Source organism: Oncorhynchus nerka, linkage group LG22 (genome assembly GCF_034236695.1).
Source record: "Oncorhynchus nerka isolate Pitt River linkage group LG22, Oner_Uvic_2.0, whole genome shotgun sequence".
Taxonomy (NCBI): domain Eukaryota; kingdom Metazoa; phylum Chordata; class Actinopteri; order Salmoniformes; family Salmonidae; genus Oncorhynchus; species Oncorhynchus nerka.
Genome location: NC_088417.1, coordinates 28855022 through 28881798, shown reverse-complemented (window position 1 = coordinate 28881798; position 26777 = coordinate 28855022). Strand labels below are relative to the sequence as shown.

General features: G+C 43.1%; 1 protein-coding gene across 3 annotated transcripts in view; it reads left to right on the top strand.

The window, feature by feature from the left end:
- Positions 1–26126, top strand: part of LOC115105084 (NEDD4-like E3 ubiquitin-protein ligase WWP1) — a 56566-nt gene extending 30440 nt beyond the window's left edge. For all 3 annotated transcript variants that reach the window (XM_029626662.2, XM_029626663.2, XM_029626664.2), the window contains 17 exons: positions 2469–2668; positions 6812–7178; positions 7292–7387; positions 7599–7773; positions 12144–12198; positions 16299–16383; positions 16640–16768; positions 17091–17163; positions 17284–17355; positions 17660–17748; positions 17964–18123; positions 18227–18360; positions 20549–20689; positions 21076–21301; positions 22265–22361; positions 22575–22647; positions 22816–26126. In XM_029626662.2, coding sequence (XP_029482522.1) covers positions 2469–2668; positions 6812–7178; positions 7292–7387; positions 7599–7773; positions 12144–12198; positions 16299–16383; positions 16640–16768; positions 17091–17163; positions 17284–17355; positions 17660–17748; positions 17964–18123; positions 18227–18360; positions 20549–20689; positions 21076–21301; positions 22265–22361; positions 22575–22647; positions 22816–22915 — 2272 coding nt within the window. In that variant the 3' untranslated portion in view covers positions 22916–26126. The remainder of the gene's footprint in view (positions 1–2468; positions 2669–6811; positions 7179–7291; positions 7388–7598; positions 7774–12143; positions 12199–16298; positions 16384–16639; positions 16769–17090; positions 17164–17283; positions 17356–17659; positions 17749–17963; positions 18124–18226; positions 18361–20548; positions 20690–21075; positions 21302–22264; positions 22362–22574; positions 22648–22815) is intronic.
- Positions 26127–26777: the final 651 nt, after the last annotated feature.

Sequence of the window (26777 nt, the reverse complement as noted above, 5' to 3'; positions counted from 1 at the left end):
CTAGCCTACTGCCCCATGTTTAACCCCCCCATCACATAGGTCATAGGATCTGTCTCTGCATATGTGGATGATAACTCAGCATTACATCCTTATTTGCTATGTCCTATTTGTAGGGCTGGGCGATATGGATATATATATATTTGAAACACAAGATACCATTAAAACATATATTTTTTTGAAATGGTATCTTATGTTTCAAAAATAAACGTTGGAAAAATGCTTTGAGTAGTTCATGATCCTAGGGTTGCAACACATATGTGATAACTGATTTTCAATGGGGCTTTCTCCATTTTTTTTATTTTTTATACTGTTCAATTCAACTCTAAACAAAAATAGTCAAGTAGACTTATCAAGTAGACTGCCACGCAGTATGATATGGGCAAAACATCTAGGCCTAGTTAATTGAACTGTTGAAAATATAGTGATTCCAATTGTAATATAGTGGCCGCACCTTGCTAAGAAAAGACGAACTAACAGAAAAGACAACGAGCAGACAGTAGTTTGCTGACCGTAGGATACACTGTTAGTTTGTGTAATTTTTGAACGCTTGTTGAAAGCCGCATGTTACCAACATAGTTGCATTCATCTGACCATGCTAAGTGAATGGCAGTGCCCGTGGCTCTGTGGTCACGCAACTGCTTTCTCCTTGAGTAACGGGGTACGGCTTGGTGTGTTTAGCGGCATGCAGGAGGAGAGGGAGAGGACTCCAGTATCAAATGGGGTAAACTCTAAATGCCGGAGTTGTGTATCACATTTAACAAACCAAACATTGAAATGACATTTTAAAGGTTAAGTAAAAACTCAAACTGGTCCATTTATCAATACTGGTATACAGTATAGTAAAATACGGTATACTGCCCAGCCCTATCTATTTGTACTGATATTTTACTTGATATTTATTTCACGGTTTATTGAAAAAGTTTCCGTTTTTGTGAAGTCTCTTTGTGCATTCGAAAAGTGTTCAGGCCCCTTGACTTTCTCCGTTTTATTTCATTACAGCCTTATTCTAAAATGGTATAGTTTAAAAAAAATCTATCTAGGCACAATCCCTATAATGATAAAGCAAAAAAAGGTTTTTATAAAACTTGCAAAAAATATAAAACAGAAATACCCTATTTTTACACAAGTATTTAGAAACTTTGCTGTGAGACTTGAAATTGAGCTCAGGTGCATCCTGTTTCCATAGATCATCATTGAGATGTTTCTACAACTTGATTGGAGTCCACCTGTGGTAAATAAAATGTATTGGACATGATTTGGAAAGGAGTGTGCGTGCGTGTGGATAAGGTCCCAGAGGTGACAGTACACGTCAGAGCAAAATTCAAAGGAATTGTCCGTAGAGCTCCGAGACGTGATTGTGTTGATGTGCAGATCTGGGGAAGGGTACCAAAAAGTTTCTGCAGCATTGAAGGTTCCCTAGAACACAGTGGCCTCCATCATTCTTAAATGGAAGAACTTTGGAACCACCAACACTCTTCCTAGAGCTGGCCGCCAGGCCAAACTCAGCAATCTGGGGGAGAAGGGAGGTGACCGAGAACCCAATGGTCACTCTGACAGAGCTCCAGAGTTCCTCTGAGATGGGAGAACCTTCCAGAAGGACAACTATCTCTCAGCACTCCACCAATCAGGCCATTTATGGTGGAGTGGCCAGATGGAAGCCATTCCTCAGTAAAAGGCACATGACAGCACGCTTGGAATTGACCAAAAAGCACTTAAAGGACACTCAGACCATGACCACACTCAGACCAAGTCTTTGGCCTGAATGCCAACCATCGCGTCTGGAGGAAACCTGGCACCATCCCTACGTTGAAGCATGGTGGTGGCAGCATTATGCTGTGTGGATGTTTTTCAGCGGCAGGGACTAAGAGACTAGTCAGGATCGAGGGAAAAGATGAACGAAGTGAAGTACATAGCGATCCTTGATGAAAACCTGCTCAGGACCTCAGACTGCGGTGAAGGTTCACCTTCCAACAGGACAACGACCATAAGCACACAGACAAGACCACGCAGGAGTGGCTTCAGAACAAGTCCTTGAGTGACCCAACCAGAGCCCGGACTTGAACCTAACCGAACATCTCTGGAGAGACCTGAAAATAGCTGTGCAGCAACATTCCCCATCCATCCCGACAGAGCTTGAGGAGCTCTGCAGAGAAGAAAGGGAGAAACTCACCAAATACAGGTGTACCAAGCTAGTAGCATCATACCGAAGTATGTAACTATGTTCGAGTAAAGGATCTGAATACTTATGTAATATTTATTTGCAAAAAATGTCTAAATCTGATTTTTCTTTGTCATTATGGGGTATTGTGTTTAGATTGAGGGGCTAAAAAGAATGCTGTAACGTAGACAAATGTGGAAACTCGAGGGGTCTGAATACTTTCCGAATGCACTGTATACAATACATTACCTTCATATCAAATATTCTATTCACATGCAGAGATTACAATTGTAAACTTCTAATCCTACAGCTCAGTGAATGGTACGGGGTGTGCTCCCACCTATAACGGGGTGGACAGTGAGGGTCCCTCCACCTCCTCTGCCCACAGCGACTCCAGCCCCTGCCCCGCCCCTGTTGTCAACGGCGACACAGCATCTTCCCCGACCCACCAGACGGCCAAGCCCACGCCCAACCTCGCCCCCACCGACAGTGACGTAGCCAATAGTACTGGTGAGAGTAGCACCTCATTTGAATATTGAAGTTCTGGAGTTCCATAGTTTTTCTACCAATGGGTTATGTTCACTCATCCACATGTCATGCTGAGAAAAACACATTGTCACTGTTGTAGTAAGACTAAAAATAAAGCCTGCTTAATAGAGATTCTCCATTGAAGTGACTTTTAGTTTAAGAAACTGTCCCTTATTGATATTGACATCCAAAAAATCCAAACTTCTCTATATGGGTTGGTCCACAAATTTAGTTCTGTTTGGGGACTGTAACTTAGTGAAAATGAACTATATTTCACAGAATTTTAACATTGTCATAAAGCGCACATCTTCAACTTAATAGGTACTTATTATACTTTTTTTTTTTTTAGGTGCCAAATAAAGTAGTCTGTCCGCAGATCTGACTTTTTTAGTAAGCTCCTGCGCATGTGTATATCACCTTCTGCAAATGTGTATATGCTCTATTTACGCGTAGAGAACAGGCTACATTTACAATGGCTGCATGATCTCATGATCTCACATAATGATTCCTGTATTGTACTTTACAGAACCTAATATAATGGCATAGTATAAGGTTACTGTAAGACAAAAACACAAAGTTTTACAGGTGAAATGTCTATGCGGTATATGCATACCAACCATTTGATCTCAATCAGTTTTCATGGGAATAAGCTGAAGCACGCATGAGTTCACCAGCTGTTCCGGATGACTGATCACTCTCTCCGTAGCCGATGTGAGTAAGACCTTTTAAACAGGTCAAAATTCACAAGGCTGCGGTGCCGCCACGTCGGTTGCGATTAACGTCTTATGGTATAGGGGACGCTTGCGTCCCACCTGGCCAAAAACCAAGGAAAATGCAGCGCGGCAAATTCAAATAAATTGATATAAAAATCTAACTTTCATTAAATCACACATGTAAGATACTCAATTAAAGCTACACTCGTTGTGAATCCAGCCAACATGTCATATTTTAAAAAGGCTTTTCGGCGAAAGCATAAGAAGCTATTATCTGATGATAGCACAACAGTACACAGAGGGTAGCATATTTCAACCCTGCAGGCGCTACACAAAACGCAGAAATAAAATATAAAACATGCCTTGCCTTTGACGAGCTTCTTTTGTTGGCACTCCAATATGTCCCATAAACATCACAATTGGTCTTTTTGTTTGATTTAATTCCGTCCATATATATCCAAAATGTCAATTTATTTGGCGCATTTGATCCAGAAAATAACAGCTTCCAAAATGCGCAACGACTACATGGCCAAGCACGACTCCAACACCATCATTAAGTTTGCTGACGGCACAACAGTGGTAGGCCTGATCACTGACAATGAGACAGCCTACAGGGAGAAGGTGAGGGCCCTGGCAGAGTAATGCCAGGAAAATAATCTCCCTCAACGTCAACAAAACGAAGTAGCTGATTGTGGACTTCAATAAACCGCAGAGGGAGCACACTCTCATCCACATCAATGGGACCTCAGGGGGAAGGTGAAAAGCTTCAAGTTCCTCGGCGTACACATCACTGACGATCTGAAATGGTCTACCCAAACAGAGAGTGTGGTGAAGAAGGGCCTGGCCCCCAAGACCCTCACAATGTTTTAGACGCACAATTGAGAGCATCCTGTTAGCCTGTATCACTGCCTGGTATGGCAACTGCGCTGCCCGCAACCACAGGGTGGCTCGTGTGGGGCAGGCAGTCTGCCCAACGCATCACCAGGGGTACACTGCCTGCCTTCTCAGGACACCTAAAGCACCCGACGTCACAGGAAGGCCAAAAAGATCAAGGACATCAACCACCTGAGCCACGGCCTGTTCACCCCGCTACCATCCAGAAGACGAGGTCAGTACAGGTGCATCAAAGCTGGGATAGAGAGACTGAAAAACAGCTATATACTAGCCCATAGACATGGAATCACTGGTCACTTTAATGTTTAAATACTGCTTATAAGATGTTCAATGTTTCTTTAAAAAATGCAAAACCATATTAAAGTGAGATTTCAGTTCACGTAACAGAATTGACCTGTTTATTTATTTTACCTTTAAAATTAATCACATGAAGTAAATATTAATCTCTAGGAGTGATTAAGGCTTTACAATGATGGTGAAAACGTACTCACAGAGGGTGCCCAGTGGGACATGGCAAAATATAGAATTTTCGCCCTTTAGCAAGTCTTTATTCATATTAAATATCCTGACGTTTGCAGTGTACATAGCTGGCCTGCTGCAGAGCTAATTTCCCTACTGTTTTATTCTAGCCTTGTTCATGGTTGAGTTGATATGAGGGAACCGAATGGATTCATTTAGATCAGCCTGTAATCCCTCTCTGCTGCTGTCCTGTCAGCACCTCTGGCTCTAAGAAAGCCCCTAGGAGGGATCAGCCAGACACCGAGGTGAGCAGTGATTAAGTTTACATATTTCGGCAAGCCACAGTGGAGAGGGGGAATATGGTTAGCTAGGCTCTCAGACAATGGTTGGAGTAAGGTTTGAACCATAGCAAGGTAGTTCATTGGAATCATTGTTTAACCCCTTAGAGTCGATGTCCACGCCCTGATGTCCTTCATTTTAAGCTAGAGATGTTTTTTTTGCATGGGCTGCGTCTCAATCACTGCATCCGCCAATGTCGCCCTTCCACATCTGCAGTGAAAGTTGTCTTTAGCGTCCGAATGGTTTGTTCTACAAACCTCACTGAAAATAAATATCATCACAACATGTAAAGTGCTGGTCCCATGTTTCATGAGCTGAAATAAAATATCCCAGAAATGGTTCCATATACACAAAAAGCTTCTTTCTACCACATTTTGTGCCAAATTTGTTTACATCCCTGTTAGTGAGCATTTATCCCTTTGCCAAGATAATCCATCCACCTGACAGGTGTGGCATTTCAAGAAACTGATTAAACAGCATGATCATTACACAGGTGCACCTTCTGCTGGGGACAATAAAAGGCCACTTTGAAATTTGCAGTTTTGTCACACAATGCAACAGATGTTTTGAGGGAGCGTGCAATTTGCATGTTGACTGCAGGAATGTACCCCGGAGCTTTTACCAGATATTTGAATGTTAATTTCTCTACCATAAGCCGCCTTCAACGTCATTTTAGAGAATTTGGCCGTAGGTCAAACCTGCCTCACAACCGCAGACCACATGTATGGCGTTATGTGGGCGGGCAGTTTGCTTATGTCAACGTGAACAGAGAACCCCACCACGGGGCAATGGTATGGGCAAGCGTAGACCACAGATTACAAACCCAATTTGCATTTTATCGATGGCAATTTGAATGCACAAAAATACTGTGAAGAGATCCTGAGGCCCTTTTTGTGAGGCCCATTTTTTTTTAGTTTAAGGTATCTGTGACCAACCGATGCACATACCTGTATTCCCAGTCGTGAAATCCATACATTAGGGCCTAATGAATGTATTTAAATTGACAGATTTCCTCATGAACTTTAACTCCGTAAAATCAATGACATTTTTGCATGTTGTGTTTTTTAAATATTTTTGAGACTCGTGAACATGATGGGGGTCTCTGCTTTGCTATACGACCCCCACAAGCATCTCGGGACTCGTCTGAAGTCTGTACAGCCGATCTGACACACTTATAAGACTCTCATGAGGACGTACATATCGGTTGTTTTGTTCAAGGATGCCCACAAGACTAATCTGAAGGTAGCCGGGTACCAGTTTTTAAAAAATGAATGGAAATGTATATTATTGCTTAAAATAAAGGGTTAAATACATCTAAAAAATAAAATGGAAACTGCAGTAGTTTCCTGGTATTTTATTTCAGGAGGTAGATCAGCTTTAATATTGCAGATTGATGGAAGCTACAATCTAATTGTCTGCATCACTTCTAATCCCCCAAATATTTTTTTACATATACACACTGTGTGTGTGTGTAAACATTTTTTTAATTTACTCCAATTGGCGTAAACTAGTGGTTTGGTCTTTTTTCTATTTCTCAGATATAGGATTCAATGCGTTTCTATGGGCTAATAGCCATAAGGCCATTTTCAATGTTTCATCAAAACAAATGTTTATTATTTTTGATACCTTTAACACTGCTGTCGAATCTCTTTTCTTCACCGATTGTTGTCCTTTCCCCTTGCTCTTTTTCACACCTTTTCAATTGTCTTTCCCTCTATAGTTGTAGTTAGAGGTGAGGCCGCTGCTCCTGCCCCCTCCACAGACGAGACCCTGCCCCCTGCAGACGGCCCTGAGGACTGCAGCGAAGCCACTTCTGGCCCTGCCCCAGCCACCAACCCAGCCTTCACTTCCACAACTGGTCCCTCTCCCCCTCAACCCACCACAGAGGCTCCCTCCACTGAGCATGACAGTACTGCTGCTCCCCCCTTCTCCTCCTCCGCTTCAGCCTCGGGCCAGGCAGCCCCAGCCTCCTCCACCCCCAGTTCCACTGTGGAGGCAGCAGGGGGCTCCAGTGGGGCAGAAGCAGATGAGGCCAAGCCCAGACAACAGGCCCCCAACGCAGGCACTTCAGACCCCCTCCCCCCTGGGTAAGTGACGTCTCACTGGATTTTTAACTGTTTGTGCTGTACCTGTGTCAGTCGTGTTTAATATCTGTGAGTGTTTGTCATCTGGTCTTGTGACCATGTGTATTGCTCTGTAGGTGGGAACAGAGGAAGGATCCCCATGGAAGAACCTACTATGTGGATCACAACACTAAAACCACAACATGGGAGAGACCACAGCCACTCCCGCCAGGGTCAGTAAGATGGCTATTTGCGCTGTGTTGACTAACACAATGTCAGCATGTTACCAGGATCTGCTCTCTGCCATCTGTTATTTTTCGATCCCTTATAGTAGGACATTGCATATTGGTCTTCTGTCTCCATCTGTGAAAAATGTATGTACGCATGACTAAGCCGCTGCTAAATGGCATATAATAGTAAATATACTTTCTCTCGCTCTCTCAGTTGGGAAAGGCGTGTGGATGACCGAGGCAGGATCTACTATGTGGACCACAACACCAGAACCACCACGTGGCAGAGGCCCACCATGGAGTCAGTGCGTAATTTTGAGGCATGGCAGTCCCAGCGCAGCCAGCTCCAGGGGGCAATGCACCAGTTCAACCAGAGATACCTCTACTCGGTAGGGACCTCGTCTTCCTCCTGCCCTCAGAAACCAATTCGTTGGTTATGTCAGAGAACGTGGCGGATAGGAAATATTAGTGCTTTCAGAAAGTATTCAAACCCATTCTTTTCCCACATTTTGTTGTTACAAAGTGGGATTAAATGTCGGTGGAAGAACAATTCTAACATTTGTAAAAAAAAAAATATGAAAAATAAAACCCTAATAGATCTTGATTTAGATAAGTATTCACACCCCAGAGTCAATATATGTGGCTACAGCTATGAGCCTTTCTGGGTAGTTCTTTAAGCTCTGTTCAGTTGGTTGTTGGTCATTGCTAGACAGCCATTTTTAAAGTCTTGCTGTAGATTTTAGCGCCACATTTAAGTCAAGTGTAACTAGGCCACTCAGGAACATGCAATGTTGTCTTCGTAAGCAACTTCCACGTACACCAAGTGTACAAAACCATTAAGAGCACGCGTTGTACACTCAGTGGCTTATGTTGACTCCAATGCTTCACACAGTTATGTCAAGTTGGCTGGATGTTCTTTAGGTGGTGGACCATTCTTGAGACGCAGAGGAAACGGTTGAGTGTGGAAAAACCCAGCAGCGTGGCAGTTCTTGACGCACTCAAACCGGTGCGCCTGGCACCTACTACCATACCCTGTTTAAAGGCACTTAAGTATTTTGTCTTGCCTGCTCGCAGTCTGAATGGCACACATACAATCCATGTCTGAGTTAGGGTTCCGCTAGTGGAACCCCTCACCAGCAGCCAATGAAATTGCAGGGCGCCAAATACAAATCAACAAATCTCATAAATCAAATTTCTCAAACATACAAGTATTAGGCACCATTTTAAAGATAAAATTCTCGTTAATCCAGCCACAGTGTCTGATTTAAAAAATGCTTTCCAGTGAAAGCTCCACAAACGATTGTTAGGTCACCACCAACTCACAGAAAAACCCTGCCATTTTTCCAGATTGTGTTACAAACAAACCAGTTGATTGCAGTGAAACCAAACATGACTGGAAAAGTCACGTTCTGTGTGGGTTATTTACCTGGAATGTGTCGTCGAAAATGGAATGAGACGGAATTCATGACACAAGCGGTTCACAAAATGTTTTGTGTTAGGCTATTAAAACGGATTTTATCAAACAAAAGATCATTAATTGTGTAACAATGAGCATTGGAATTGCAAACAGATGAAGATCGTCAAAGGTAAACTATTTATTTTAATGCAGTTTGTGATTATGTTACGCCTGTGCTGGTTATTTTATTTTTATTGGGCTCTATGCTCTGATAATCGCATCGTAACCTTTCGCAGTAAATCCTTTTTTAAATCTGACAACGCAGTTGGATTAGCAAGATTCTAGGCTTTCGATACATTACATTTACATTTAAGTCATTTAGCAGACGCTCTTATCCAGAGCGACTTACAAATTGGTGCTTTCACCTTATGACATCCAGTGGAACAGCCACTTTACAATAGTGCATCTAGGTCTTTTAAGGGGGGTGAGAAGGATTACTTTATCCTATCCTAGGTATTCCTTAAAGAGGTGGGGTTTCAGGTGTCTCCGGAAGGTGGTGATTGACTCCGCTGTCCTGGCGTCGTGAGGGAGTTTGTTCCACCATTGGGGGGCCAGAGCAGCGAACAGTTTTGACTGGGCTGAGCGGGAACTGTACTTCCTCAGTGGTAGGGAGGCGAGCAGGCCAGAGGTGGATGAACACAGTGCCCTTGTTTGGGTGTAGGGCCTGATCAGAGCCTGGAGGTACTGAGGTGCCGTTCCCCTCACAGCTCCGTAGGCAAGCACCATGTCTCATACATGTGAGACACTTGTATTTTCATGAATGTTTAATATGACTATTTATGTAGTGATCACCGTATGTTGTGGAATTTCAGCCCGCTAGCGGGTTCCGTGCGCAGAGAGGTTAATGCAACCGCTGTGTCAGATTTTTTTTTTTAATTTACAGAAAAAGCATAATCTGAGAACTGTGCTCAGAGCCCAAACCAGCCAGAGAAATATCCGTGATGTTGGGTAGTCAACATTAGTGATAAATAGCATTATAAATATTCACTTACCTTTGATCTTCAACAGAATGCACTCCCAGGAATCGCAGTTCCACAATAAATGCTTGTTTTGTTTGATTATGTCCATTTATGTCCAAAAAGCTTCTTGTGTTAAGGCGTTTGGTAAACAAATCCAAAAGCGCGTTCTGGTCCAGTCGGACGAAAAGTTAAAAAAATTATATTACAGGTCGAAGAAACTAGACAAACTAAGTATAGAATCAATCTTTAGGATGTTTTTATCATAAATGTTCAATAACGTTCCAACCGGAGAATTCCATTGTCTTTAGAAAAGCCATGGAACGAGAGCTAACTCTCTCGTGACCGCGCGTCATGATCCTGTGACACTCTGCCAGACCACTGACTCAAAGAGCTCTCATCCGGTACCACCTCACAGTAGAAGCCTGAAACAACGTTCTAAAGATGGTTGACATCTAGTGGAAGCCGTAGGAAGTGCAATTTGACCCATATATCACTGTGTATTTGATAGGGCTGAGTTCAAAAACGACAAACCTCCCACTTCCTGTTTGGATTTTTTCTCTGGTTTTTGCCTGCCATATGAGTTCTGTTATACTCACAGACCTCATTCAAACAGTTTTAGAAACTTCAGAGTTTTCTATCCAATACTAATATGCATATATTAGCATCTGGGACTGAGTAGGAGGCAGTTTGCTCTGGGCATGCTATTCATCCAAAAGTGAAAATGCTGCCCCCTATCCCAATGAAGTTAACCTGAGTGATACTCATTGTGTTGGATTTGCCCAAAACTTAATGCTTTTTATTCCGGCTATATCGTTTTCTTTTTTTTTTTTTTGGCAATTTACTGCCTTATTGCAAAATTAATGCATGTTTTGGAATATTTTTTTATTCTATACAGGGGTTCCTTTGTATTACTGTCAATTAGTTTATTATTGTGGAGTAACTACAATGTTGATCCAGCCTCTGTTTTCTCCTATCACAGCAATTTAAACTCTTAACTGTATTTAAGTCACCATTGGCCTCATGGTGAAATCCCTGAGTGGTTTCCTTCCTCTCCGGCAACTGAGGTGGGAAGGACACCTTGATCAATCTTTGTAGTGATACACCATCCAAAGTGTAATAACTTCACCATGCTCAAAGAGCTATTCAATGTTTTCTTACTTTATTTTATTTTAACCCATCTACCAATGGTTGCCCTTTGTGAGTCTTTGGAAAACCTCCTTGGTCTTTGTGGGGTTACAGAGATGAGGTAATCATGTTAAAGTCTATTGTACACAGTGAGTCCATGCAACTTATTATGTGACTTTTTAAGCACATTTATAGTCTTGCCATAACAAAGAGATTGAGTACTTATTGACTCAAGACATTTCAGTTTTCATTAATTAATTTGTAAACATTTCTAAAAAAATAAATAAACATAATTACCCTTTGACATTATGGGGTCTTGCGTGTAGGCCAGTGACGACAAATCTCAATTGAATCCGTTTTTAAATTCAGGCTGTAAAACAACCAAAAAGTGTGAATACTTAATGTACTGTATGTTAGCTACATTGAAGATACCTTTGTATTTTAAGAGGAAGTCAAATTCTCAGTTGTAGGCAACCGATACACCTCTGTTTTGTGAAGAGCAAATGTCAGCTCAGTGTAACATATTCATATGGACCTTTCTGGCCCATCGAATAAACCCAGGGTCCCTGCCAACAGCTAAATGTTAATCTGCCAATCAAATTATAGAATGCGTTTTCACATTATTCTCAGAATGATCATCAACCAATTACTCAGCAGCATAAACAAACCAGAAAGGCCTCTGGTCTGAAGCTACAGGAGAACTCCTGGCTTTTATGTCAAACAAATCTAGTATATTTCACTTTTTGTATGCATATCCATGTGTTCATTTAATCAGCCTTTTAAAATAAATTCTATCATTGATTGCTTGTTTGTAAAGGCACAGACATGAGTGAATCTTAATCTTACCGATAGACATGTCTGTCTGTAGTCACCCCATGTCCTCACATCACTCACTGTTAGTGATCACTCAGTCCTGGTCCCTATAGCCAACATTGACACCTCTGATGTAGTGCTTTGAGAGGTTTCACTGGGCTCCCCTAACCCTTTGAACTCTTCTGTAATCTCATCTGCTCTGACGATGATAAGCACACTACACTGACGGACTACCACGGAGGGATCTGATGTAGTCAGCATTTTGCTGATGGCCGGCTAGCTAACTGCTCAGTTACTCACTTTAGTTGGGAAATCATCTCATTTGGACTATTTTCCCTTTGTTCCTTCTCTTCCCTATCGGTGCTTTATGGACGTGTATGTGATCTCTATTCCACGGTTCATCCAGGCTTCCATGATGTCGGCAGAAAACGACCCTCTGGGACCGCTGCCTCCTGGTTGGGGTAAGTTCAGTTCTGAATTCGTGATGTTCTCAATTTAGGACTCACTGTTCACTATTTGATCTGTAGTGAGGTTGTTCCATAGTTGGCTCACTGTCTATCACCTTTTGGATTTCATCATGGTGTATCTTGGCTTGGTTTGTAGCTAGATGTACAAGATTGATACTGAAATGATCTTGTATATCTTTTCTCCATGCATATTCGGACTATTTTTGTACATTCACCTCTTGTCCTCTATTTGCAGTCTTGTCTGTTGTAGTTCCTCCTGTTCTCTCTCTGTCTGTTTCTCACAATTCAATTTCAGGGCTTTATTGGCATGTGGAACATATGTTTACATTGCCAAAGCAAGTGAAATAGATAAACATTACACTTGCAAAAGTTCCAAAAGAATATAGACATTTCAAATGTCATTGTGTGTTGTAATAATGTGCAAATAGTTAAAGTACAAAAGGGAAAATAAATAAATGGATTCTTCAATTACATTGAGCTGATTTTCTGATGTGCTGTTCTTTTCCCCGTGGTGTATTGTTTTAGTGATTCGCCATAGTGAAGCTGTAGGCTCAGGTTTTCTGTGGCTCTGTTTTTGGTTGGATCTGTTTCTCAACATCCTTAGGTTTTTGCATTCTTCATCAAACCATTTGTCATTGATGTTAATTTTCTTAGGTTGTCTTGAAATTTTTAGATTTGATAAGGAAGCTATCTATAGCATTGTTTTTATACACTGCTCAAAAAAATAAAGGGAATACTTAAACACAATGTAACTCCAAGTTAATCACACTTCTGTGAAATCAAACTGTCCACTTAGGATGCAACACTGATTGACAATAAACTTCACATGCTGTTGTGCAAATGGAATAGACAACAGGTGGCAATTAGCAAGACACCCCCAATAATGGAGTGGTTCTGCAGGTGGGGACCACAGACCACTTCTCAGTTCCTATGCTTCCTGGCTGATGTTTTGGTCACTTGAATGCTGGCGGTGCTTTCACTCTAGTGGTAGCATGAGACTGAGTCTACAACCCACACAAGTGGCTCAGGTAGTGCAGCTCATCCAGGATGGCACATCAATGCGAGCTGTGGCCAGAAGGTTTGCTGTGTCTGTCAGCGTAGTGTCCAGAGCATGGAGGCGCTACCAGGAGACAGGCCAGTACATCAGGAGACGTGGAGGAGGCCGTAGGAGGGCAACAACCCAGCAGCAGGACCGCTACCTCCGCCTTTGTGCAAGGAGGAGCACTGCCAGAGCCCTGCAAAATGACCTCCAGCAGGCCACAAATGTGCATGTGTCTGCTCAAACGGTCAGAAACAGACTCCATGAGGGTGGTATGAGGGCCCGACGTCCACAGGTGGGGGTTGTGCTTAAAGCCCAACACCGTGCAGGACGTTTGGCATTTGCCAGAGAACACCAAGATTGGCAAATTCGCCACCATCTCTGTACCGAGATGAGCTCCTCGGACCCCTTGTGAGACCATATGCTGGTGCGGTTGGCCCTGGGTTCCTCCTAATGCAAGACAATGCTAGACCTCATGTGGCTGGAGTGTGTCAGCAGTTCCTGCAAGAGGAAGGCATTGATGCTATGGACTGGCCCACCCGTTCCCCAGACCTGAATCCAATTGAGCACATCTGGGACATCATGTCTTGCTCCATCCACCAATGCCACGTTGCACCACAGACTGTCCAGGAGTTGGCGGATGCTTTAGTCCAGGTCTGGGAGGAGATCCCTCAGGACACCATCCGCCACCTCATCAGGAGCATGCCCAAGCATTGTAGGGAGGTCATACAGGCACGTGGAGGCCACACACACTACTGAGCCTCATTTTGACTTGTTTTAAGGACATTACATCAAAGTTGGATCAGCCTGTAGTGTGGTTTTCCACTTTAATTTTGAGTGTGACTCCAAATCCAGACCTCCATGGGTTGATAAATTTGATTTCCATTGATAATTTTTGTGTGATTTTGTTTTCAGCACATTAAACTATGTAAAGGAAAAAAAGTATTTAATATGAATATTTCATTCATTCAGCTCTAGGATGTGTTATTTTAGTGTTCCCTTTTATTTTTTTGAGCAGTGTATTATTTAGCTCCTTTGGCTTTGATGCCTCATGTTTAGTGTGATTTTGCTCTGATCTGATGGGGGTGTCAGTGGACTGACTGAATGCTCTTTTTTATTTAACTAGTCAAGTCAGTTTAGAACATTCTTGTTTAAAATTACGGCCTACCAAATGGCCTCCTGCGGGGACAGGGGCTGGGATTAAAAATAAATATAGGACAAAACACACATCACGACAGGCGAGACAACACTCTTGGTTAGGGCTTGTAAGTAAGCATTTCACTAAGTTCTACACCTGTTATATTTGGCGCACGTGACAAATCAAAGTTTGATTTAAAGAGACCTAAGACGACAACATAGCAAGACAGCAACTCATGACAACAACATGGTAGCAGCACAAAACATGGTACAAACATTATTGGGCACAGACAACAGCATAAAGAGCAAGAAGGTAGTGACAACAATATATCACGCAAAGCAGCCACAACTGTCAGTAAGAGTATCCATGATTTGAATGACGAGATTGAGAACTCTCCAGTTTGAGTGTTTGTTGCAGCTCGTTCCAGTCGCTAGATGCAGCGAACTGAAACGAGGAGCGACCCAGGGATGTGTGTGCTTTGGGGACCTTTAACAGAATGTGACTGGCAGAACGGGTGTTGAATGTGGAGGATGAGTGCTGAGTGGAGGATGGGGGAGGGGTTCATAAATAAGCAACAACCAGTGGGTCTTGCGACAGGTATACAGAGATGACCAGTTTACAGAGGAGTGTAGAGTGCAGTGATGTGTCCTATAAGGAGCACTGGTGGTAAATCAGATGGCCGAATGGTAAAGAACATCTAGCCGCTCAAGAGCATCCTTACCCGCTGATCTATGAATGATGTCTTCGTAATCTAGCATGGGTAAGATCTGAATCGGGGTTAGTTTGGCAGCTGGTGTGAAAGAGGAGCGATTACAATAGAGGAAACCAAGTCTAGCTTTAACTTTAGCCTGCAGCTTTGATATGTACTGAGAGAAGGACAGTGTACTGTCTAGCCTTACTCCCAAGTACTTGTATGAGGTGACTACCTCAAGGTATAACCCTCTGAGGTAGTAAACACACCTGTGGGGAGAGGGGTGTTCTTCTTGCCAAACCACATTACCTTTTGTTTTGGAGGTGTTCAAAACAAGGTTAAGGGCAGAGAAAGCTTGTTGGACACTAAGAAAGCTATTGTTGTAGAGCGTTTAACATAAAGTCCGGGGTGGGGGGTCAGTAGCGTATGAGACTATCATCCGCATATAAATTGATGTGAGAGCTTCCTACTGCCTGAGCTATGTTGATGTAAATTGAGAAGCGCCTTGGGGTACACCCTTGGTGACGGGCAGTGGCTGAGACCGCAGATGTTCTGACTTTATACACTGCACTCTTTGAGAGGGGTAGTTAGCAAACCAGGCCAAAGGCTCTGAGAGACTCTGGGTTGAGATCAGTGATAAAGTAGTCTACAATACTACTGCCAAGAGATGAGCTATATGTGTACCTACCATAGGAGTCCCCTCGACGCCTACCATTGACTACTTACATTCCCAGCGTCCAACAGAGCTGCAGGAGTTATGACACGTTTAGTTGGTTATGTTGCGTCTAGGGGGCATATGTGGGTGGGAATGCTGTCACCTCCAGGTAGGTGTTTGTCCCCCCGTGTGCTGAGGGTATCGGGTTCTGTGTTTTAGGTCGCCACGGACTAGTACATGTCCTTGGGCCTGGAAATGGTTGATTTTCCCCTCTAGGATGGAGAAGCTGTCATTGTTAAAGTATGGAGATTCTGTTGGGGGGATATAGGTAGCACACATGAGGACATTTTTCTCTGAGATCATTTCCTTTTTTAATTTGCCAGATGTAAAATGTTAATGTTTTGACTAATTTAATAGTGGGTTAGGTCTGCTCTATACCAAATGAGCATACCCCCAGAGTCTCTTTCCGTTTACACACCTGGTAGTTTGGTGGATGGGACTACCAGCTGTCTTTCTCCCTCTACTTGCATGTTGATGTGTGAGCTAAACCCGTTCTGTCCCCCCCCTCCAGAGCGACGTGTGGACTCCAACGACCGGGTGTACTTTGTCAACCACAGCACCAAGACAACACAGTGGGAAGATCCCCGCACACAAGGGTGAGCACAGCTAGCTCTGTGGCAACACCATGTCCTGCCATATTGATCTGATAGTATCTAACAAAAACAGAATTTAGTAGTCTGTCTCTCTGTCTCTCTGTCTCTCTGTCTCTCTGTCTCTCTGTCTCTCTCTGTCTCTGTCTCTCTGTCTCTCTGTCTCTCTGTCTCTCTGTGTCTCTCTCTGTCTCTCTCTCTCTCTCTCTCTCTCTCTCTCTCTCCTTTAATATTCTCGCTCTGTCTCAACCCCTCTCGCCAGGCTCCAGAATGAGGACCCTCTTCCTCAGGGTTGGGAGATCCGGTACACGCGGGAGGGCGTCCGCTACTTCGTAGATCACAACACTCGGACCACCACCTTCAGTGATCCGCGCACAGGGAAGTCCTCTGTGTAAGTAGTGGACTGAACTCTTGATTTTTTTTTTTTGGGGGGGGCTGTACTTATGACAGACTGGGCCTGTTTTTAAGAGCAGCTGCTCATAAAACGGTCATTAGTTACGGTGTCTTGTGATGCAATGAGCAGCAAACCTCTGCTTGTTATTGTTTCATTTACATATTCAAGAAAACCACCATCTCTGAATCACTAAGATCTTTTTGGATATTTTTCCAGTTCATTATGGCTTCATCAAACAATTCTTCTGGCCACATGACGATGATCAGTTATATCCTGTTACTGTGTCCCTGACCTCTGACCTCTGCCACTCCCTCCTCAGCACCAAAGGCCCACAGATAGCGTACGAGCGCAGCTTCAGGTGGAAACTAGCACACTTCCGCTACCTCTGTCAGGTATTATTATGCTCCCTATGTTCTTCTGTTTGGCTTGTTTTAGTTTGGATTAAAGGACGGTTGTTTTGCACATTCCAGTCACGTTTTGATTTCACAGCCACTTTTTCTTTCTTTCTCCAGTCCAACGCACTCCCCAGCCATGTTAAGATCACCGTGTCTAGGCAGACGTTGTTCGAAGACTCTTTCCAACAAGTAAGAGTTGGTCTTTGTCTGTGTGGAACTGGTTGTAAGAACATAATATACAGGAGACACAGACAGCAACACACAAACACACGTACAGTTCCTTATGGCATGTCACATTGTTCCTCACTGACTATATCATTTGTGCAACTCAAAGTAAGACAATTGTATTATGACATGTGTTAAGTTGCAGGATGATGGTGTTTTAATATTATGGACTATGTTACCCCTGCCTGCAAACCACTTTTCACTCTGGGTAAAATGTTTTTACAGTGGCCGGTTCTCTGTAGGCTAATGCTAGTATTTGTGTTTCCAGATTATGGCCCTGAAGCCTTACGATTTGAGGAGGAGACTGTACGTCATCTTCAGAGGAGAAGAGGGACTGGACTACGGTGGCCTAGCCAGGTCTGTCACAACCACTCACATCGCAGTTGCACACACTGATAATCACCCTTTAGTCTTTTAGGCCATTTCTGTAACCATATCCCTGTCAGTAAGATTATTCCAGACTTGTTGTTTGAAAGAAACATGCATAGTAAAATTATACGTCCCAGATCTTTTTTTTCTCCATTGCCAGTCTTCACTTCTGACTCCCTCACTCTCTCGCGTTGTTCCCACAGAGAGTGGTTCTTCCTGTTATCCCACGAGGTGCTCAACCCCATGTACTGCCTCTTTGAGTACGCTGGCAAGAGTAACTACTGTCTGCAGATAAACCCAGCCTCCACCATCAACCCTGACCACCTCTCCTACTTCTGCTTTATAGGACGATTCATAGCCATGGTACAACACACACACACTGAGATCATGTACATAGTCTTGCATACACAAACACTCCTTCAGCAGAATCATGTGAACATTCCTGGTCTCTCTCTCCTGTCCACAGGCCCTCTTCCACGGGAAGTTCATCGACACAGGCTTCTCTCTGCCGTTCTATAAACGCATGTTGAACAAGAAGCTCATCATCAAAGACCTGGAGTCCATCGACCCTGAGTTCTACAACTCTCTGATCTGGATCAGGTAGGCAGACCTACCGCTCTCGTCACCCGTCCTGGCCAGGAACCACAAGGTTGTGGGTTCCATTCGCACAGGGATAAAAGCATCTGCTAACTGGCATATACAGTGCATTCGTAAAGTATTCAGACCCCTTGACCTTTTACACATTTTGTTACGTTACAGCCTTATTCTAAAATTGATACCCCATAATGACAAAGAAAAAACTAAAATATCACATTTACATAATTATTCAGACCCTTTATACAGTACTTTGTTGAAGCACCTTTGGCAGCGATTACATCCCTACTGCATGATGCTGCCACCACCATGCTTCACCGTAGGGATGGTGCCAGGTTTCCTCCAGATGTGACGCTTGGCATTCAGGCCAAAGACTTATATCTTGATTTCAAAAGACCAAAGAATCTTGTTTCTCATGTTCTGAGAGTCTTTAGGTTCCTTTTGGCAAACTCCAAGTGGGCTGCCATGTGCCTTTTACTGAGGAGTAGCTTCCGCCTGGCCACTCTACCATAAAGGCCTGATTGGTGGAGTGCTGCAGAGATGGTTGTCCTTCTGGAAGGTTCTCCCATCTCCTCAGTCACTGACAGAGCTCTAGAGTTCCTCTATCGGGTTCTTGGTCATCTCCCTGACCAAGGCCCTTCTCACCCGAATGTTCAGTTTGGCCGGTGGCCAGCTCTAGGATGAGTTTTGGTAGTTCCAAACTTCTTCCATTTAAGAATGATGGAGGCCACTGTTCTTGGTTATTTAAATGCTGCAGTAATGTTTTAATAACTTTCCCCAGATATGTGCCTCGACACAGTCCTGTTTTGGAGCTCGACAGACAATTCTTTCAACCTCATGGCTTGATTTTTGCTATGACATGCACTGTCAACTGTGGGACCTTATATAGACAGGTGTGTGCCTTTCCAAATCATGTCCAATCAATTGAATGTACCACAGGTGGATTCCAATCAAGTTGTAGAAACATCTTAAGGATGATAAATGGAAAGCGGATGCACCTGAGCTCAATTTTGAGTCTCATGGCAAAGGGTCTGAATACTTATGCAAGTAAGGCATTTCAGTTTTTATTTTTTAAACCTGGTTTCACTTTGTCATTATGGGGCATTGTGTGTAGAATGCTGAGAAATGTTTTTATTTAATACATTTTAGAATAAGACTGGAGCGTAACAAAATGTCGGAATACTTTCTGAATGCACTGTACACTGAGTGTACAAAACATAAGACTCTGCTCTGTCTGTGACATGGATTGAACAGGTGAATCCAGGTGAAAGCTATGATCCCACTTGTTAAATCCATTTCAACCGGTGTAGATGAAGGGGATGAGACTGGTTAAAGAAGAATTTAAGCCGAGGCATGGGTTGTGTATGTGTGCCCTTCAGGGGGTGAACAGACCAGACAAAATATTTAAGTGCCTTTGAACCGGTTATGGTAGTAGGTGCCAGGCGCACCGGTTCAAGTGTGTCAAGAACTGCAACACCGGTGGGTTTGTCATGCTCAACAGTTTCCTTTGTGTGTCAAGAATGGTCCATCATCCATAGCGCAGCCAGCCAACTTGACATAACTGTTGGAAGCATTGGAGTCAACATGGGTCAGCATCCGTTTGGAAAGCTTTCGACACCTTGTAGTCCATGCCCCGACAAATTGAGGCTGTTCTGAGGGCAAAAGGGGGTGCAACTCAATATGAGGAAGGTGATTACCCATTTTAATCATTGACTACCAAACCCCTAAGCAATTCTCTCCTGTGTAGGGGTAACAACCGTGTGGTCTAGAGATGTACTTAGTTTATTCCTGAGCCACCCTTAGCGGGTCAGAAGAAACCGTAAAACATCCAGTTTTCAGGGATACAGCAACACCTTGATATTATTTTTCCCTGAAAACCGGATGTGGGGGCCCAGGTCAGGCGTTTTATTTTACGCCTGCTTACTACATTGTTAGTCCATAACGTTCTCCCTGTCTCTCCAAGGATAACAACATCGAGGAAATCAACATTGGTCCTGTGCTAGCCAGCGTACACTGTGGTGCTCTCTCATCTCCAGGGATAACAATATAGACAAGTGTGGGACTAGAGATTTATTTCTCTCTTAACATTGGACCTGAGAGCCTCGAGTCTGTGGTCCTTCACTTCAGGATAATAACTTCCTGCAGTGTGGTCTAGAGATGTGCTATATATAATGGTGCTTGTCCTTCATGACAGGGATAACAACATTGAGGAGTGTAGCCTAGAGATGTACTTCTCTGTGGACATGGAGATCCTGGGGAAGCTCACGTCACATGACCTGAAGCCTGACGGCAGCGACCTCCTGGTGACGGAGGAGAACAAAGAGGAGTACATCGGGTAAGGAAGTGACGGACCGATCACAGAGCAGCTTGTTCACCGCGACGCAGAGGCATCCAATGATATGCGATGAGCAATTGTGCCCATGTATTTTAGTATGATGTTAACATGGTGATAATAGTGCTGCCGCTTAGTGACGTACATCCTCATTTTGCTAATCTTACTGCTGTTATAATGAATGTTTTTGCTTCAAGGTACTTGCAATAGATATTCTCCATTGAACAAGCTTTTGAATCCAGGACTGTGCTAAATCTGTGTCCTAAACTGGCCTGATATCAACTAGCTAAATATTTATCATCTTTGCATTCCTTACATTGCTCAAACCTGAGGCTGCTTATGATTATAAGGATGAGACCCTAACTGTCACTACATCATGTTTCCTACAGGTTGATGGCAGAGTGGCGGTTCTCTCGCGGCGTGGAGGGCCAGACCAAAGCTTTTCTGGACGGCTTCAACGAGGTGGTGCCTCTGCAGTGGCTCCAGTACTTTGATGAGAAGGAGCTTGAGGTGATGCTGTGTGGCATGCAGGAGGTGGACCTACAGGATTGGCAGAGAAACACTGTGTATCGCCACTACACCAGGAACAGTAAGCAGATCATCTGGTTCTGGCAGGTAGGTACATCCAATCCCCCAAGGTCATGGGTTCAATCTCCGCGACAGCCTTTCCTTTCAGTGAAATGTCTTTCTTGCCAGCTCTAAACCCAACAATGCAGTAATCAATAACAATGTCATGCAAGAAAATAACAAGGTAAAACAAAAACACAAGATGAATAAAAATAACAACATGAGAACGTAGGCAAGCATACTATTTACAATGAGCAGGGATACTGGAGTGCCAGAGGTAGATGTGTGTTGAGGTAAGGTGACCAGGCATCAGGATATATGATAAACAGAGTCGCAGCAGCATATATGATTGTGTGTAGAGTCAGTATAAATGTGTGTTTTTAAGCAAATTATGGATTGTGTGTGTGCTGGAGTGTCTTAGTGTAGGGCCCTGTGGGTGTGTTTACAGTCTAAAAATAAAATATAATCGTCAACTCTCATAATCCGTGTAGCCATTTTGTTAGCTATAGCTATTATGGCTTGGGGATAGAAGCTGTTCAGGAGCCTGTTGGTGTCAGACTTGATGCACCGGTACCACTTGCTGTGCAGAAGCAGAGTGAACAGTCTTAGCTTGGGCCTTCTTTTCACACCGCCTGATATAGAGGTCCTGAATGGCAGGGAGCTCGGCCCCAGTGATGTACTGGGCTGTCCGCGCCACCCTCTGTAGTGCCATGCAATCAAGGGTGGTGCTGTTTCCATACCAGGCAGTAACGCAGCCAGTCAAGATGTTCTCAATGGTGCAGCTGTAGGACCTTTTGCCAAACTTTTCCAACCTGCTGAAGGGGAAAAGGTGCTGTCACGCCGCCTTCACGACTGTGTGTGTGGAGCATTTTAAGTCCTTAGTGATTTGGACACTACCTGCCCTGAATTCCCATATGTTTCTGTACAGGTATGTTGGTAAGGATGTGTTATGTTGTATGTTGTCGCAGTGTTAATCGTCTGTCTGTGTGGCGTGTGTCTGTGTGTGTACAGCTGGTGAAGGAGGTGGACAACGAGGTGCGTCTGAGACTCATGCAATTTGTTACGGGGACCTGCAGACTGCCTCTAGGGGGCTTCGCTGAGCTCATGGGTTAGTGACACATCCACGACTAACCTTCATGTCCACCGATATGGGGTTGAACAATTAGTCAGGATTTATCTATGTGCCGTTCTGGCTCGGAGAAGGCTTGCTTGTTAATTACCCTCTTCTGTGGAGAACGTAGGTAGTACTGGGGGAAAGGGCTATTTAGTTCAAGTATTTGCAGTGATTTATTTTGTTCACCATCTTTCTCTGTCTCTGTAGGTAGTAACGGGCCCCAGAAGTTCTGCATTGAGAAGGTCGGAAAAGACACTTGGCTCCCTCGGAGTCACACTTGGTGAGTGGTCCAGCTCCACGGCAACATCCTGCTTGTAAATCAAATCAATGAATGATGTTTCAATGTCAAATAATGTGTTCGGTGTAAATCATGTCATACTTGAATACACTGACTGTTTCTTGTTTTGCTTTCAAACTCAATTACTGGATTTTTGCTTATTTTCTTTAGCTTTAACAGGCTGGACTTGCCCCCGTACAAAAGCTTTGAACAGCTGAAGGAGAAGCTGCTCTTTGCTATCGAGGAAACCGAAGGATTTGGCCAAGAGTAGAGAAAGATGTCTCGCTCTCTACCACAGTGTATCCAGCCATGTAAAACAACAAATGAAACATTGCACACAACTACCAATGTACATAAGCTATTTTGTCATTTTAAAAACCAAATCTTGATTCACAACCTCATTTTAGCAATCCCCCTTACACTATACCCCATAAAATATGCAAGAATTTCAGCTTTTCCTCCGCTTTTAAAAACTGAAAAATCTATGTATGATTATTATTTTTTTCTCCCCTTTTTGGCTGGTTTTTAAAAGGAGACTGAAAACGTGGAGAGGATTTTATAGTTGAACCATAACTTATGGCTCTAGTTTTATAGAGCTTTTAAGGGTGATTGTAGTGTTTGGTCCGGTGCCTGGTTTTTTTTGGACCTGTAGTTGTGATTGTGCTGCGCTTGCATGGCTGCCTCCAGAAAAGAGGAAGACTGCCTCCAACCCCAACTGCACATCCACTCCTATCAACTTAAGCCAGCTACCCATCAGCCTGTCAGTATTGTCGTTGAATAAAAACCAGTATTCAGTAGCCCTGACTCGAGTCCCCTCCAACTCTGCACCAAGATAAGCGTATGGTGATTAAAGGTCCAATGCAGCTGTTTTTATCTCTATATCAAATCATTTCTGGGTAACAATTAAGTACCTTACTGTGATATTGTTTTAATCATTTTAAATTTAAAACAAAACTAATAGCTTCTTAGCAAAGAGCAATTTCGCAAGGAAGAATTTCACTAGGAATGTCTTGGCGTGGTTCGAGATGGGTGGGGGAAACTGTAAATGGCTGTTATTGGCAGAGGGGTTTGGAACTTAGTGGTCTATTAACCCATTTACAGCAGGGTGACGTCACCATGGAATGCCAAAACCCTCCCACCAAAACAGGCCGAAATTTCAGGCCGTTCTTTTCAAACAGCCCTTACACTAAAAGGGCATTATGATTTTCACAATATTATTCCAACCTCCTAGTGTGGAGATGTATATTCATAAAAACAAGAATCACATTTTTGACTGCACGGTACCTTCACGTGAGATTATCCAGTCGTGTTGTACCTTGGATTATGTGTAAACTTGGCGCTGTCGACTAAAAGGAAACGCTTACTTTTTTTCTGGGCTCGAGTCAAGAACCAACAGCCTTTACTGTCGAGATTTGTGAGAACATGACTCAAGGAGAGGACGGTCATCAGTTTTTACTCCGTGGTTGTGTGTAGCCTACACGGGTTTGTTGCTTCAGAAGAGGACATGGATCAAATAAGTGGTTCCATTTTATGAATGAGTTAATGGGACCCCCCCCCCCCTTTTTTCTGTGTAGTAGTAGTTGCCTGATAGAATGGTACTTGCATAGAGATCCTAAAGCTTTGAATTCTAGGACCCCGATGGGTGTTTGTTACTGTCAGTTTGTGTACACCAGCTCTGAGAGACATGTTGTGACTGGTGGCAGTGGTTTGGGGTTGGGGGCTTCTAGGTCTCTGCTGCAGTGGCAGGTTTATCACTGGCACTCATAGTTTTGCTTTGCGTTGGCACTGCACCTTGCTACTCTTATATCATTTACCTGCCTATTTAATTTATTAAGTCATGTTCTTTTTTGAGAGAGAGATTATATAGCCTTTGTCTCAAATGCTGTATGTTCACCCGAAGCAAAGCAGTTGCTACTAATGGAGAGAAATAAACACAAAATGAAAAGAAGACATGTAGTTATGGATGTATCTATCTCCTGTAGCCATTTTTTATTTCATTTTTTTGCAAGTGTGTGTGGTGCACGAACTCCCTTTCTGGGATAGTAAATTGATTAGTTACTTGACTTTCCCTGCTAAGAATGTTGATCTGTATGTCACATGCATACAACAGAAATGTCAGTACCAGAAGTGCTTCCTCGTGCTAGTTGCTACCCACTAAATGAATGCTCATGTATTCAGTAAAAGATGTCCAAAAATGCTGCAAAATCACAATGTTTCCTTGCCATGAACTTTTTTCTTACTCATAGACTTAGTAGCTAAGTAACTGAGCAGCCTTCTGAAGGGACAATGATTGTTAGTGTTACGCAGTGGATATCCCACCTTGAAACCCTACAAGGTCATATGCATCATCTCTGTGCAAGGATGCATAGGTGTTCCAGCTCCCTTGAGCTATAGTGTGGTATTGTGCCATTGACGGTCAAATAGAATAACCTGCGATAACCTTCTGCAGTGCAAACCCCCTAAACCCCACCCCAGTGCAAGTTCTTCCATTGATAGCAAACCCCACACCATGCCAGTCCACATTCTCCTATAGGTAGTAAACCCCACACCATGCCAGTCCACATTCTCCTATAGGTAGTAAACCCCACACCATGCCAGTCCAAGTTCTATTAGTATGTCAGCAACACATTACCTGCCATGCCAACCTTGATGCTTTAGGCTGTCCTTTTCTTATTTGGCAGATGTTTATTTTTTTTGTTGACATTTTTCTCTCTTGAAATGTGAAATCTCTACCAACACCTCTGGTGCTTCTTTTGTTTTGATTGTCTGGTGAGGGAGGGACAAGCCCTAGCCCATCAGCTGTGACAAAGCAGTCTGCGTTGAAATCTGTCCTGACCACTGCAAACCATCATTTAGATTAGTTAGAACTTCACCATGAACCTATGTCATGTGTGTGTGTGTGTATATAACATCTATTCACTTCCCTATTGGTGAGAGGAGGAGGGATGGCAGAGGAAAAGGAGCATTTGTGTAACTACCCTTGTCTGAATGACAGACGGAAATCAACCCGCCACCTAATGACATGCTTCCTTTTGAACGAATCAAAGAAATCAATTGTAAATGAACAATGTAAAAAAAGTAAAGTACTTAATAATTATTCTTCAGAGCCTCACCAACATCGACAGACGGGCTCTGTGAAGCCTCACTCATATCAGAGATGAACTGTAACATATCAACGTAGATGCACACTGTAAAACACCTAATACTACACTGTACAGAGCCCCCCTCTACCGGAGACTATAGAAAATGCATTTGTCTGCTTTAACCCTAGTCAATGAATGACTAGAAGATGGATTTATGAGACAAAGAAATAAACCCATACCCCTCATGCTTTTCTGTTTTGAGAGACGTGGGGGTGTCTGAGGCCTTCTGCTCAGGATTCAAACCTGTCACCTATTTTTGTTCTTAAAAACATGTTTTTTTTTTTTTGGTTGGGTCTTGCCTGTGGAAAGAACCATATTTAATAAATATATCTGACCATCTTTACAACTGGGTTTGAGTTCATTCAAATTATTGTGAGTGAAACTGCATAGATTTAAGGCCATGGTTGGGACTGAATACCATTTCAACAATGAATTGACCACAACTGACTTAGTTTTCCAAAATTATTTACACGTTTGCTGAATCTTGAGGCTATTTTCCCAAAACCACAAACACAAAATGCAAAACTCTCTACAAATCTCTAGCAAAAGCAAACAATGACAGGTCATTTGAATACAGTTGAAGTCGGAAGTTTACATACACTTAGGGTAGTGTCATTAAACTATTTTTTTTTTTTTTTTCAACCTTCACAAATTTCTTGTTAACTATAGTTTTGGGAAGTCTGTTAGGACATCTACTTTGTGCATGACACAAGTACTTTGTCCAACAATTGTTTAGACATATTATTTCACTTATCATTCACTGTCTCACAATTCTACATACACTAAATTGACTGCCTTTTTAAACAGCTTGGGAAATTCCAGGAAATGTCACGGCTTTAGAAGCTTCTGATTGGCTATTTGACATTTGAGTCAACTGGAGGTGTACCTGTGGATGTATCTCAAGGCCTACCTTAAAACTCAGTGCCTCTGTGCTTGACATCATGGGAAAATCAAAAGAAATCAGCCAAGACTTCAGAAAAAAAAATGTAC